This window comes from Lycorma delicatula, chromosome 6 (genome assembly GCF_047948215.1).
Source record: "Lycorma delicatula isolate Av1 chromosome 6, ASM4794821v1, whole genome shotgun sequence".
Lineage (NCBI taxonomy): Eukaryota > Metazoa > Arthropoda > Insecta > Hemiptera > Fulgoridae > Lycorma > Lycorma delicatula.
The window spans coordinates 17019805-17035018 of NC_134460.1; the positions used below are offsets into that span (position 1 = coordinate 17019805).

The 15214-nt window shown below is 29.3% G+C and overlaps 1 protein-coding gene across 1 annotated transcript in view; it reads right to left on the reverse strand.

Moving 5' to 3' along the window:
* Positions 1 to 15214, reverse strand: part of mgl (low-density lipoprotein receptor-related protein megalin) — a 129114-nt gene that overhangs the window by 3863 nt on the left and 110037 nt on the right. The window contains exons 56-63 of the mRNA XM_075369293.1: positions 14731 to 14870; positions 13087 to 13318; positions 12722 to 12868; positions 7568 to 7831; positions 7147 to 7299; positions 6008 to 6160; positions 3751 to 3997; positions 1365 to 1479 (exon numbers count right to left, since the gene is read on the reverse strand). Coding sequence (XP_075225408.1) covers positions 1365 to 1479; positions 3751 to 3997; positions 6008 to 6160; positions 7147 to 7299; positions 7568 to 7831; positions 12722 to 12868; positions 13087 to 13318; positions 14731 to 14870 — 1451 coding nt within the window. The remainder of the gene's footprint in view (positions 1 to 1364; positions 1480 to 3750; positions 3998 to 6007; positions 6161 to 7146; positions 7300 to 7567; positions 7832 to 12721; positions 12869 to 13086; positions 13319 to 14730; positions 14871 to 15214) is intronic.

The following is a 15214-nucleotide window of genomic DNA, read 5'->3' on the forward strand; positions in this document are numbered from 1 at the left end:
TAAAGACTGTTCAGTGTTTATAAAATAGTGTAATTAAAATTAAATGAATCTCTTTTCATTTTAAAACAAAGAGAGAAGTGTTCTCTTTAAATATCCAACCTGATAAAAAAATTACACTTGTGTGTGTGTGTGTGTGTGTATATATATATATATATATATATATATATATATATATATACAAACATCAAAATATAAACGATTAGCCTCTACAAAATAATAATTTAAAAGATATTATGAAGATGATTAATATAAATAAGTAAGAGAAAGAATTGTCTTATAGCAACTATAAAAAAGCTTTCTTTGACCTTGCGTATTGCTAACATTTTTTTGGCTGTTACTCCGTCTTGGGGCTAGACCTGCTTTAATATGAACACAGCTCCAAGGTAGATAGATATTCAGGAGGAATTTCTCTCACCTGCACTTTTTCCACCATCTTTGTTTGGATTTTCTTAACCAACATTGTGGATTTGTTAGGTCTGCATAATAGTCCCAATGATGTTCTACAAAGTAAGCCGACTAAATTCTCTCTGGTATGTTTCCCTATGCTGTGGGAGAACCGATCACACTTCAACACTGTGTGTTCTGCGGTACCACCCTTCCCATAATAATCACATTCCATAGAGGATCTTAGTGACCTTGTATACAAGAATGCCATAAAATTCCTCTGAGAAACTGCGTCAAACTCATATCCTAGATCCTCAAGTATGCAGTCCAGCCATCTCTGGAGGTGAGTAAAACTAACTTAGGTATACAAAAATAAACTGGCTCTTACATATTAAATTATAAGGCAAACATAACAATAAGAAGTAAAAAAATAACTGGTGAGGTAACTGTCATTTTATGTGGAAAGTTCAGTGTTTGTTAAATTGAAATCTTTTCCCTGAATTCAGTTTATTATTAGTTATTCACATATTTTTGTAATTATACACATCATCACTGTATCTGAACATTTTCTGAAAATTTCAATGAGAAAAATTATTGTATTAAACATTGGATTTAAATTATTACTTTTAAATATTAAAAGGAATACAGTTTTTTTTATATATTTTCCTAAATAAAAACTCTTAATTACTGCAGTTCAGCCCCTTGAAGCACCAACCTCTGAAGATGTTCTCTACTTCAATATTTTTCCTTTGAAAATATCACATTTAAATCAACAAATCTATTTTTGCATTGAGCATATTAACAAAAAAAAAGAGTAAAAATCATATACCAGTTTCATACCATCAGAGGACAAATAAGTTTCATGGATATTTAAAAAAAATCTTTTCATCATACAATAATTAATTTTTAAATATTTTATACATACAAGTCAGTAATTTAAGAAAAAACATTGCATTTATAATCCATAAATATATACTTACTCCAATTGGAGGACCATTGCTGGAGAAAGTAGGAGAACCAAATTCTACATTTGTACCTTGTCTAAAGGAAACGCTTTGTGAATTAGTTAGGCCTCCTAAGCCAGTTCCTTTCCCGCTGTAAACAGAAAATAATTGTTAATTGTAGAAAAAAATTCTATGCGTGCTATTGATGAAATTAATTTTTGTTGAAACAATTTCTTAAGTTACTAATATTTTTGTAACAATTACATTAGAATAACACCTGTGGCTATGGCATTATTTTTTACGTAGAGTATGTTATTCTCAGTAATAACCAAAGTTAAATATTGAATACAACAAAAAATATCAATTCCAGATAAAATAATTAAAATATTCTTCACTAGCTTTGTTACATGAAGGAAAATTACTTCTCCATTCTGGATCATTGTACTTTTTGAACATTGTACTCAAATAACACAACTTTTAAAGCAATTTAAAATTTAAAAGCAAGTAACCAGATAAATTTAAATACCTTTGTAAACTGTAATGCATACATTAGACAACTATTAATGCACAAATAACAACTAACTTCTTACTGACTTCTGACATCTTACTTTTATTACTTCTTTCTTATTTCTGCTGACATCTTACTTATTAAAAATATTTAAAATATTTCAGTATAGACATCCTAAAATAATCTACATACATCACTGGTCAGTTGGTAAAGAAGTTAGCATTTTGTTGATCATCTACTCTAACAGGTGTTCTAATATTTGTTTTTTTTTAAAGCTAAAAGTGTTTTTATTGATTGAGAAAATATGAGAAATAGAAAGTAGCACTGTTTCAAAGTATTGAAAACTCACAGAATATTGAGGAAATGCTGTAAAGGAAATAAACAACAAAACAAATGTTTCCTAACGTACTCAAATAACACCCAACTTTTACAGCAATAATGAACCAGATATTAAAATACCTTTGTAAATTGTAATGCATACATCAGACAAGTATATAATGAAAGAGTAGTAGGGAGGAGACTTTCTCATTAATGAGAAAAGTTTTGAAAACTAATAGTTAAAATCCATCTCTCAGAAGATAAATTACATAGAATACATTTACACTGTTACAATCACAAAATAAAGAAATAAAAGTACTTTGTTTTTAAAAATATAATTCCGCATTATATAATACATAATTAAACCAGTAACTCAATTTCAGTTAAATAAAATTTATTGAATACAGTGTTTAATTTTATGTACACATAGTTTAATGCATATAACACTCCTAAAAATAAGTTCCTTTCACTGTTGTAATAATTTTTTGCAATTCTTTAAAATGCTAAAGTCAAGTAACACATTTTGAAAGTATTACCTTTTACTTTGTAGGTGAGCCATTCAGCTATAATTTGTATTGTTATAAAAGACTAATTAAAATTATTTTTTCTCAATTTTATTGTGTTTGTTTATAAATGCTTTAGTGGAGGAAAATTAAAATTTTATTTAATAAATCTTAACATTTTTATTTATCTTATTGTACATTTTTAGTTAAGTTACATTAAGAAAACATCTTCCAATTCAAAATATTAAGTTGCTTGTTTTTTTCTTTATTGTTAACACATATTTTGATTACTTGATGTACTAGATTAAATAATGCCACCTAAGCACGGTTCCTCCCCCAGCATCAATAACTAATCTCATCTCTGTTATTGAACACTAATGCAAAATTATATAATTTTGTTTCCTACATAGTGAAAATCAGTTCATCAAAATAAATCTGAATTACAGTTATATCCATTTATGAATTAATATATTTCCATTTAAAAACAATAAAAATTAAATCAGCTGTGCATAGCTTGAAAAAGGTAATTGATTTATGTAGCTAAACTGACTGATTATTAAGTTACATACTACAGTAATACATTTGATTCATTTCAAATGGACTGAGTAAGGAAAACCAAACAAGTTTATATTTTCTTTTTCGTAAGCCCTATTTCAAGATACCCTAAAAATCTCCAATAAAAAAAACTTTTTTTGATACAGGCGTGTTTACTATTAAATTAATTAAATTGTGTCCTCAAATGCCTTTTTTTTTGTTCAACAGCAAATCTAATTTATTTTAGGAACGTGATATTAAAATCTTATCTTGCCACTTTCAGAACCTGCTGCCCCTTGGCGCATCCATAGAGTATGCAGAAATACAGCCACCTCATCCCTTACTTTTTAATAATTTATTTATATAAATATGTACTTTGAGAAGGATTAGAGGGGTAAATGATTTTATTTGTAGTTTTAATTAGCGATGTATATTTACAGATTAAAAAAAAACTGAGATGGAAAACTAAGACAGAATGAAAATTATTATTAATATAAATTGTAGGAAACACTAAATAGATATTTACTAATAGTTAAAATAAAAATTAATGAAAACTTACAACGGCCTCTTTCTTATAACAATATAAATAGCAGCTGCAGCAAGAACAACTAACAGCAATGTTAAGGGTATTAGAAGAGCAGCCATATTTCCAAGTGCAGGTACTCTGGCACGCTGTATATAAATATCACAAAACTGTCCTCTGAATTCTGGGAAGCAGTTACAATACAAATCTCCATTTTTATCTTCTTCACAATAACCATTTTGACACTTGCATATACGTGGTGCATGTAATGGTGGCTCTGAAGCTGAAAAAATTAAAACAAATTAGCTGTGTGAATTATGATTTTTAATAACCATTCAACAATATGGTTATTAAAATAACAACTGAAACACTATACACACGTTATCATTACTTAGCTATTTATAACATTACAATCTAATAAGGAAAGATTCAGAAGAAATAAAGATAATTTTTTTATTTTTGTTAATAGATTAGCAGATCATCACATTTTATTGTTACTACTTAAGAAACCCTCTATTTATACAAATTTTCTTTTAACTCTCATTTATTTCTTTAATTGTAATAAATATTCACAGCTGCAATCAGTACATATGGTCATTAGCCACTAGTAAGTACATCAAGAAATTAAATATCTGTGATAGAACTTAAACGTTATACTTAAATAATCTTCAGTTTCAACGAAACATCCCAGGTGTTGCAAAATCATCAGATTGTAAAGGATAGAGTTTATATTATTTCATACTCTAATTTCATTATTACTTATCAAAGTTTAGATAGTGTAAACACACAGATGAGCAGTAGATCTAACTAGGATGTCTGAAGTAGTGATGGTACTGCTAATAGTACAGTGTAGGGAACAGTGTAATGTAGGTAAACATAAGAAGACTGTCTGTCTTCTTGCTACGTCATCTACAAAATCCTACAGATTGTCCAGCATCCATTTCTACCCTGTGCATCAACTGAGATCTCTAAATTTTGATGAGTAATAGTAATACTTACCGTTCATTCATTAGTATAAATACATTAATATTTTATATAAAATACTAATACTAATATTACTGAAAGTAATAACTAGAAAGGAAAAACAATAAAAAAAATGAAAGTAACAACTGGAATAATTGGAGGAAATTTAATCACTCCAATTTGCTCCCTTCCTTTCAATCCTTTTCATTCTTAAGCACTTTTGGTGGGTTAACAACCAGAAGTTATTTAACAGCAAAATAATGCTGCATACTGTAGATTAACTAATGTAGACATTAATGTGAGAAATACTGAGAAAATAATTTCAGAAGTAGATAAAACAATTTGGTAAGAAGTGACACATTAAGACAAAAAAAACTGTTTTTCTAAAGTGAAATTGAAATGAAAACTGTAAAGATGGATGTGTAGTTGTATTATTTATTACCTTTGTTAAAATCATAATACTGTTTTAATGTAAATCAGAAAAAATACCTCAGTTTATTAAAAATAGGCTATTACACTTCAATTGTCATTCTTAATATACTGCTGATCTATTTAAAGGAAAGGATCCTCCCACCAATTTATTATAAACTAAAATATTTTATTTCTCATAACCATTGTTTTTACTTTTCACTCAGTTAAAAAAGTGAATTTTCTGCATCTTCATTATGCATTTAATAAATGAGTTCAATAATTTTTATTAATATCTTCTAAATTGTTATGTTTTGAATTTAACAGATTATTTAATATCTTTACTTATTACTAAATTACTTTCCAATATATTTAATATTTTGATGTATTTGCATTTTAACCAGTTATATTTTATTTTAACCGGTTAATTTTATTTTGTGATTTGTGTAGGTGATTTATGTAATTTATACAGACAAATGCTAATAAGTTCCATTTTTATTCATGAAGTAGCACCCAACACATTCCTGTGTTATCTTTATAATAATATCTTGTACCAATTAGAAAAAAAAAATTTATTAACATTTCTGACCGTGCATTAAAAATAGGTGAAAAATTATATAAGTCGTACTGAATAAGAATAAAAACTAATATAAGACTAATTTATTTTTTCCTGCTTACAAAAATATTTAACATTTTATAAAACAATTGAAATTTTTTCCATTTTAAAATTAAATTTCTTAATGTTTTACAGATTAAAAAGATATTAAATATAAAATTTCACAACAGCAGTTTTTGTTAAATGTTTAACAAAATTATGATTATAATAACAGAGACAAGTGTCCTGAAAAGGTTGTCATAAAATTAAAAATGAAATAAGTAGAAATATATTATTATAGGAAACAATTAAAATAAAAATTCTTACGAGCATCACAATGAATGTCTGATAGAAGTCGACTGTTCTGTGTATCAGGACAACTGCATCTATGACCACCAGGTACAATCAAACATAAATGGGTACATGGACTATTAAAACACGGGTCACTCAGTGAAGTATTGTAATGATTTCTGTGGTATACTGTAAAAAAAAGAAAAGTTATATTCAATCTTTAACTACAGATATAACTATTTTTTAAGTAATATTTAATAAGCCAGAGATTTAAGTCCATTTAGTTTTCAATTCTTGTTGCTTATTATCAATAATAACATATCATCAGTTGTTAGTTAGCATTGTTGGTTCTATGGTTGTAAAACCAGCAGCATATATTTCTCAAAATTTTGATTAACCAACAAAACATACTATTTATATGTAAAAAAATACTGAGTGAATATAATTAATGTTATTGAAAAAACATTACTGAGCAGAAAATGATTGTCTTGTTATCAAAATTCAAACATTTAATACTTTTTCACTGAGATGTGGCAGTGAAAACAATAATAAAGCTTACTGTTTATGCTTAATTTATTTAATTGTATGATCATTACTGTCTTAAAAAATAAAAAAAGTAAAAAAATAAAAATTAACATAAAACTTAATGAGTTCAGCTGCTTGACATTTTGATTTTAGTTTCTTCCAAATAAAAACAACATAAGGCTGTATAATTTTTCAACAGATCTTTTATGTATTAAAACTGCTCATCAATTAATAAAAAAATTTCTAAAAAAAAAACTTTCTTTAAAACAGATTAACTTATTATGAAAGAAAGTTACAAAAACACTTTGAACTAATTTTTTTAAAAGCACTTTATATGCAATTTTGTTTTGTTTATCATTATAATCGACCATCAAATGCTCATAAAGTGAATAGCCTGAGCATTTGCAGAAAACGAAAGTAAATATCAATTGGCAGCAGGTAATAAATTGTACTCACTACTTGCTTAATTGTACTCACTCACTACTTGAGTAATTATTTTTATATTTTTAGAAATGAAAATACTACTATTTCTGTAAATAATCACTATTATACTCTATAAAATTCCCTGGTCAACATTTATAAATATCTAAAGACAAACAACAAAGATTTTTTTTTTGATAAGATATTAACATGTTTAATAATATTCTTACTTTTAACACCTGTAGGATTAATAAGATTTCTAACTAATACAACTGCTAAACCTCGACCAAATTTATCCTGTTTAACTACTTCTCCTAGGTCTCTATTTGTCCAGTACAAGTTGTTTTCAAACACATCTAACGACAATGGATGATGAAGTTTTTCTGTAATAAAAATGTTTAAATAAGTTATAAATAAAAACAAACGTTTAAATAAAATTGCATACTGATAAAATTAAAATTAAAAATTTACAAGACTTTTACACCAAAAATTTCATTTAATAATACAAACCTTTTCTTAAATATAATAAAAGTGTTAATTTACAAAATCTTAATTTAATTATGATATAACTTAATAAATATTAAAATTTAAGTAGAATTAAGTACACATTAAATAAATTTTAATTAAAAAAGAAAAAACTATTTTAAATACCTCCACGAAGGATAGTAGCTCTATTTGATCCATCTTGTCTAATCACTTCAATGTTGTTTAGTTTAGTATCAACCCAATATAATGAATGATCACGGGCATAATCAATAGTAAGTCCAGAAGGATGACGTATCTGTTCAGTTACAAGAGGTTTTCGTTTAGAACCATCCATCCAAGCAATTTCTATCTTTGGTGAAATTCCAGCATCGGCCCAGAACATTTTACCATTTTGTGGATCTACTGCTACTGATGTTGGGAAATCTAAACCTGTTTAAAACAGCAATTATTATTATTTAGTAAATATATTTTTATAAAAATATGAATTTGATTCAAACAATCTACCAAACAAGCTTTTTATAAAATAGCATTTTAATATTAGACTGCACTATATTTTAATTGTGTTCCAGTTGTTTCCGAAGAGCGTTTCAGGACTGTTTCTTAGCACATTAATAATTTTATGTTTGCAAATGTTCAGATTTACTTAAAACCAAAATGTACATCACATATATAGCCTGTTCTGTTTTTAAATCTCAGTCTCATAACTACTATCTGCCTAGTTTTTAAGTGCAGTAGTTGTCTAATCAAAACTATACAACTACCTAACTCTCTTATGAAGACACTTTACCTTGTGATAGTCCCAGTCATCTGCTGGGCCACTCTCTCTGTTCCTAGCTCTGCTGGGCTTTATTGGCTTTATCTTTTAGACCCTCTAAACTTGATAACGCAACACAGTCATCAGCCTTTTACAGGATGCCACTGATGCAAATGAATCTGCAGATTTTTCCAGCATTTATTTAGACATATCGCCTTTGTATGGTCTTTGTATGACCACCTACCGTAACTCACAACTCGCTACTACCAAATTAACCAATTTGCAGAAATGTGATCCATGTGTCTTCTTCTAACACTGAAGGTTTCACACAGAAACTCTTCTTATAATTATAAGAAGAGTTTTAACTAACTTCAATTAAATTATGCACTCAAATCATTATTTGACTGAGTCTTTAAACACCAAAAATGGTGTTCGCAACTACAACAATTTTGTCCTCAATTTAGTTTATTCAAAGTCCTCTTGATTTACTTAAAAATCAAGAAACAGATATACAAATCTAATAGGCCTCTAATGAAAATATCTTATTTCTCTCTGTTCTGGTCCACTTTCAGAAGCGAGGTCAATGCCTGTACCCTCCCACATCGCAGCTCATCACAGGATTCTTCACACATCCATTTTCATCCTAACAGCAAATATCTCAGCTAATCGGGGCTCAATGCCAAAATGCCTATCTTGTAACTACCTAGGCGGCTCTTAGCCAAATGGGTTGCTATTATATCTAGAGCATCAGACCCCCCTCAGCCATCCTCACCAGGGCTCAGAATCTAAGAAAGCCAGCAACTATGCCATTCCCTTTCGGTTTTCCAATTAATTTGCAGATAAATAAACAAGACATATAAGAAATAACACACAACATGAATGGTCCTACACTCCAAATAAAAGCCTAAATTAATCAAGCTAAATCTGGCCAACCTATCTCAAAAAGCACCATGTCCAGAAAGAAACTGTGTAATATGCCAATTGGGGGAAATCCACGTAACTACCTGTGTGCTTTTCTCATTAATAAAACTACCATCTGTACAACAGCCATCGAATGATTCAGTCCACCTGATGTGCCATAATGGAAACCTTGGTTGTCTATTTCTTTCATGTGCCCAGAGATAAGTTGACCTATCTTCTTAGCATCAATGTTATTGGTGCTAAATTACAAGGATATCAATGAGTTTAGTACCAGAAATAACAAGGACCACCTCTTGAGAGACAGCCCTATAGGCACTAATCACAGATAACAGGAGATGCTGGGCTCTTAACGATATATTCCTATAATATTTTTACCTCATTTGATGAGCCTGGGCTCTTCAAATGACAGGTGCAGCTTACAGCATTACTACTTCGCATACATTCTAATATAGAACATGCATGGTTCTGAAATTATGCTCCCATACGGGCTGAATGGCTCTCTTCACACCAAAGAAAGCAGAACAAGCATTTTTGACAGCATATTTAAAGTGCTCCTTGAATCAAGGATAACACCTAGATACTTCTACAGCAGGATATACCTAATTTGATGACCTGCCATTGATAGACGAGGCCATTGTGTAACAGCTGGTCTGCTCTGGAGGGAGTATCTAGCAAGATCGTGCTGCCCTGAATTAAATCTCATTCCTCAAATCTTCTTTAACCAACAAAAGCTCATCACTTATTTAGAGCAATGTGCTCTTTACATCCTTTTAACCATTTCTTATGCCACAAATGTGTTTTTTTAAAGAATTTCTTGTATAACATGTATAAAAAATGTTCAAAGTTATTAAAATGAATTAGTATAAAATACAAAAGAAAAGATCAAAAATTAAAAAAAAATTAATTTTATTAAAAAAATTATTTAAGACACATAGAAATAAAATGTTATAGCTTGTAAATCCTGATTAAATTGATGTAATCATGAAAAGTAAATCCCAAAAAAATAGTTTATTTGTATGAAGAATTCAGTAGTAATTTAAATCTGAAGGCTTGAAAAATCACAGTTTTTAACAACGTAGATTCAACACGATGATTTTAGTAGCAATTTTAATCTGAAGACTTGAAAAATTACAATTTTAACAACGTAGATTCAACACAAAGATTTTAGTAGGAATTTTAATTTAATGCTTGAAAAAAATCACACAATTTTTAACAATGTAGATTCGATAAATATTTAATAATTTTAATCAATTTGCAGATAAAATTTGTAGATAAACTTATCAGAATTTTGATTTATAACTTGTAAATTATCATCGATGTTAACCCATAAAACTGTTTATTTTTGATTTGATAACTTATGAATCTTTACTATTAATTTTCACCATCAACGAAGATTTCAGTAGAAATTTTGATATGAAGGATTAAAAAACATTACAACTTTTAACAACGTACATTCAACACGAAGATTTCAGTAGCAATTTTGATGTAAAAGCTTGAAAAATCACATAATTTTTAACAATGTAGATTCCATAAAAGATTTAATAATTTTGATCAATTTGCAGATAACATTTGTAGATAAACTGTTTTGAATTTTGATTTATACTTCAGATTTTGTTGTCATTGAAAAATATTTTATACTTTTAATTTTTTGGCGAACTTGAGTAAAATTTTATATGAACGACGAACCAGCAGGATGACTAGTAAATAGATGAGTAATGTTCTTATTACACCGCAGATAGCTTCCACCAATAATTTAAGGAGTAGTAATAAAAGAATGAATTTCAAAATCTTGAACATTTTTTAAGAAATCAAATATGAGATTTTAGCAGTTACAATTAATTAAATTTCTGTTATATTTACTTATTAATCTTCTTTGTTCTCTTTTTCTTTTATATTATATTAAATCGTATTCTTTTCTTCACTTGCAGACAGATAAAACAATTATCTCTCTTCAGGTTGAAATAAAAGTGATTTAAAGAGTGTTTTAATATAAAAATTAAAAGTGGTATAATATGTTGCTTAGCGATTAAATTAACAATGATACATTTTTTATTATATATATACATTTTTTTTTTTTCAGTACCTCTTAACCCCGATCAGCTGTAGTATCCAAAAAAAGGAATGTCAAAATATTGGAAGAGGGTTAAAGATCAAAAAAATATTAAAAAAAAAAATAAGGTAACCTCTATTTTACCTTCTTGCACAACCATTTGCAATTTGCACAAGTAAGATCCTCAGACTTTTTTGGACACCTTTCTTCACACTTGTGAGAATCATCACTACAATGCACACAGAGTGAAGTGCATTGACATAATTTAGTCCTTTGACAAAATCTACAACACTTAAAACATCTCTGAGCATCAATGTATTCATTGACTATCCAAGAAAAGAGATGCATAAACAACAAGAGAGAGTGGCGACAAACTTGTTAAATAGAGTACACCCAAATTTGAATACACGATGATACCTTTGGGCATCATGTCTACCAGTTTTGAACAAAAACTTGCATTCAGATTTGAATGTCACCTCATCCAAGTCTGTGATTTGCTCCCGTATAAGACACAACTTCCTCAGACAGGCAACAATCTATATCATAGGCAATGACTCAAGGCCTGATCTACCTTGACCTCCAACTATTTACTAACGATAGATTCTGAAACGAATAACCAACCGCCTGTCATTCGCTACGACAACCAGACCTTTCCTACTGTCCTTTATGTTAATAATCTTTAAATTTGACCTCTTTTCCTGAAGAGCAGCCTAAAATTCCTCTAAAATTTCTTTAACTGTTTTTGTGGAGCCCTCTTTCCTGTTTAGGAAGATGACCTCTGGCTGCTTACGGGCTGAGCTAGCCTCCTGCTTGCCTTTAAGCACCTTAGTTAGCGTTTCTGCTCCGCCCTAATAGGCACAGGTGCTGATACAAAGACGAAAACTGCCTCTTAACCTCCTTAACTTCAGTTGGCTTAGAGGTAAGTGCCTCAAATCTATTCACCAAAGCAGAGAACATTGCCTTAAACTCATTAAGCTGTGGGATCACTCATCTGCGAACTGCTGCAGAGGCGCTTCATTTTATTTTTATATTTGCTGTTATCAACTGCTACAGTTGTTTTTATGAGGCTTTATACAATACAAAACAAAAAAGCCATAACAGGAGCCAAACCTTAACCCAAAATATCATTACTGGTATCTCAACCAATCGAATCATAATGGCTGACAAAATGCCATTAAATGCCAGCAATATGCAATTTATTAACCATCCGAAGGGAAACATAGTTCGACTTGTAGTGATCTATGGGAAACCAGTTAATGTTGATTGATGTGGATATCAGGTCCAATGTTACTGAAAACCAAACACCAACTTCTTACTATGGATAAAAATATTACATTTACACCTGACGAATTAAAACTAAATACACACACACACACACACACACACACACACACACACACACACACACACACACACACACACACACACAGAGAGAGAGAGAGAGAGAGAGAGAGAGAGAGAGAGAGAGAGAGAGAGAGAGAGAGAGAGAGAGAGAGAGAGAGAGAGAGAGAGAGAGAGAGAGAGAGAGATGGAAATAAAGAATTATGAAATTCAATAAAAATTTGAACATCAAGAAGAATTACTTTTAACTCACCAGAATCAATAAGTGATCTTCTGTAACGTCCATCATGCTTAGAAACCATAACTCGTCCTTTTGGTTTTGGCCCAGACCGATCAGTCTCTGTCCAGTACAAGTTTTCAGCTACCCAGTCAACTGCTACACTTGTTGGTTTGGCATTTCCTGTTAGCAATTCAAAAGTGTATTAAAAATGTTAAATTCATCAATGAAGTAGTATGCATTAAAATAAGTTCAATAAAGTATGCTCCTTTTTAAACTACCTTATTTAAATTGAGGAATGTTTGTTTATGTGACATTTATAAAAGAAATATATTGAGGTATCAAATCATAGATGAAAGGAAAAATTAAAAAAAGAGATAAATAAATGTTAAAAGACGTACCTTTTAATGAAAGCTCTTGAGGGTATCCAATCTTTACTTCACCAGAAAGTGCATTCACCATGTATGATCGTTTTATTTTTCTATCATATGAGTCAACCCAGAACACCATTTCAGTTTTTGGATCAAAATCAATTGCTTCAATATGTTTTTCTTGTGCTATTACATCAAATTCTTTTCTTTTACTTACATCATATGCCCTTATCTCTGGTCCGTTTGCAAATATCACATTTACCTAAAATAAAACAAATTATAAACACATATTTTAAAAATATACATAAAATTTTTAAATACAAAAAATAAAATAAAAAAATCCATTAATTGTATGTAATTTATATAAAGGTGATATTAAAATATGGAAACTGTTTCATATTTCAAAAGTGAGGGAAACTAGGAGGTAGAAACAAATGCGAATCTACAGAGTTACAAAATTAATACTCTATGGTATGTGAAATCATGCTCTGAACACCAACTTTGTGAGAATACCTTTTAGACTGCCTTTCACGATAAATGTGAGGATTCTCATAACTCTGTACTCTGTTGTTTTGGGTTTTAATGTATCCAGGAAGATGAAACCGTGCTTAATTTGATCAAAAAAAAACATTATCAAATGTAAATGCATTATCTTGAATGAATTGTCCGAGTGTTTGAAGTCATTTGTTATTCTCTAAGTTCTTGCACTTCTCAGAAGAGATTACAAAGTTTTCTATCATTTTTTTTTTCTGTTTTGTATTACTTATACGAATTAAAGAATGTTTTACAATTTCTGAGAATAAAAAAAAAACTAATACTGTACTAATCTTGGTTTATATATAAAAACATTACACATAATTATGCATTGAAATGTTCTTTTTATAATAATATAAATAATTTTAATTGGGCTTTCATCCAGAAAGTCCCAGGTTTGAATTTCAGTCAGACACAGCATTTTTCATATGCAACAAAATGTTGCATGGTTTCCCTGCGAGTGAAGTTGAGGGTCCAGTGTTTTTCTTATCCCTAAGAGGAGTTGGATAAAAAGTCGTGACACGGATACCATTCAGGATAGGATAGAAATGGTTAAAAAAGGAACTTCCCCAACATTCATCTAGCTAGATCAAGAGAAATTGTGGTAAAACAATTAATTGCAAGATAAAAAAATATTGATTAAATTATTCTTTAATACTGCATAATCTTTAAAGTAAAATCATCATTTGATCAAGAGGAACTGGACCCCATTCTTTTCATGTGAATTATGAAATCCATATCCACTTTTCTCTTTTACTTATTAATTTTATATTTTGTGATGCTGCCCTAATAGAGGTTTTCCCATTTTTTCTTGATCCTTCCAAGAAAATACCACAGTTCTCCCTTTTGCTGTCATGGAGTAGGATGTTTAATTATTCCTGAAATCTTTATAAAGTACATTATTTATATATTGAACGCAATTATTTATTTATTAACAGGTAAATATTTTGTATATATAAAAATGTGTAATATTTGTGAATCTACTGATATGTTATATTGTATACCTATGCTTCTAATTAATACTCTTCAAGTTTATATGGCGGTAAAATACTCAGGGTATTTATAACTCTACTTAATTTTATTACTGAACAATGCAAATTTTTTTTTAATGCTATAAAATGAATAATAAAAGTTTCATACCTTTGGATCAATTGCTCTGCAGACACCACTGATTCCATCTACTAATGTGAAACCTGGTCTACATGAACAGCTAAATGTACCATTTAGATTTGTACATAGGTGCGAACAGTGATGAGCTCCATGAGCACATTCATCATAATCTGAAATCAATGAGAGCAAATTTCTTTAAACGATTCCATTACATACACCAAATAAAAAAGTGTAGACTATTGTTATTCAGCCCAAGATTTAGAAATTATAAAATGTCCATTAAATTTTAAGAAACTAAAGAAAAAACTGGAAAAAAAAGAGTGGAATAACATATAAGAAATTAAAAATGCTAAGTAGAAAGGAAGACTGATTAAAGGCAAAAGAAATGATGTAAAAAAAAATCCCTTTTGGCACATCGGAAGGCAGAGGTAGATATCACCAGTGCTAAGTAAGGGATAAAAAAGTTTCCACCTTAAAGTTAAGAAAAACTTCAAATTTACTCAATACAACAATA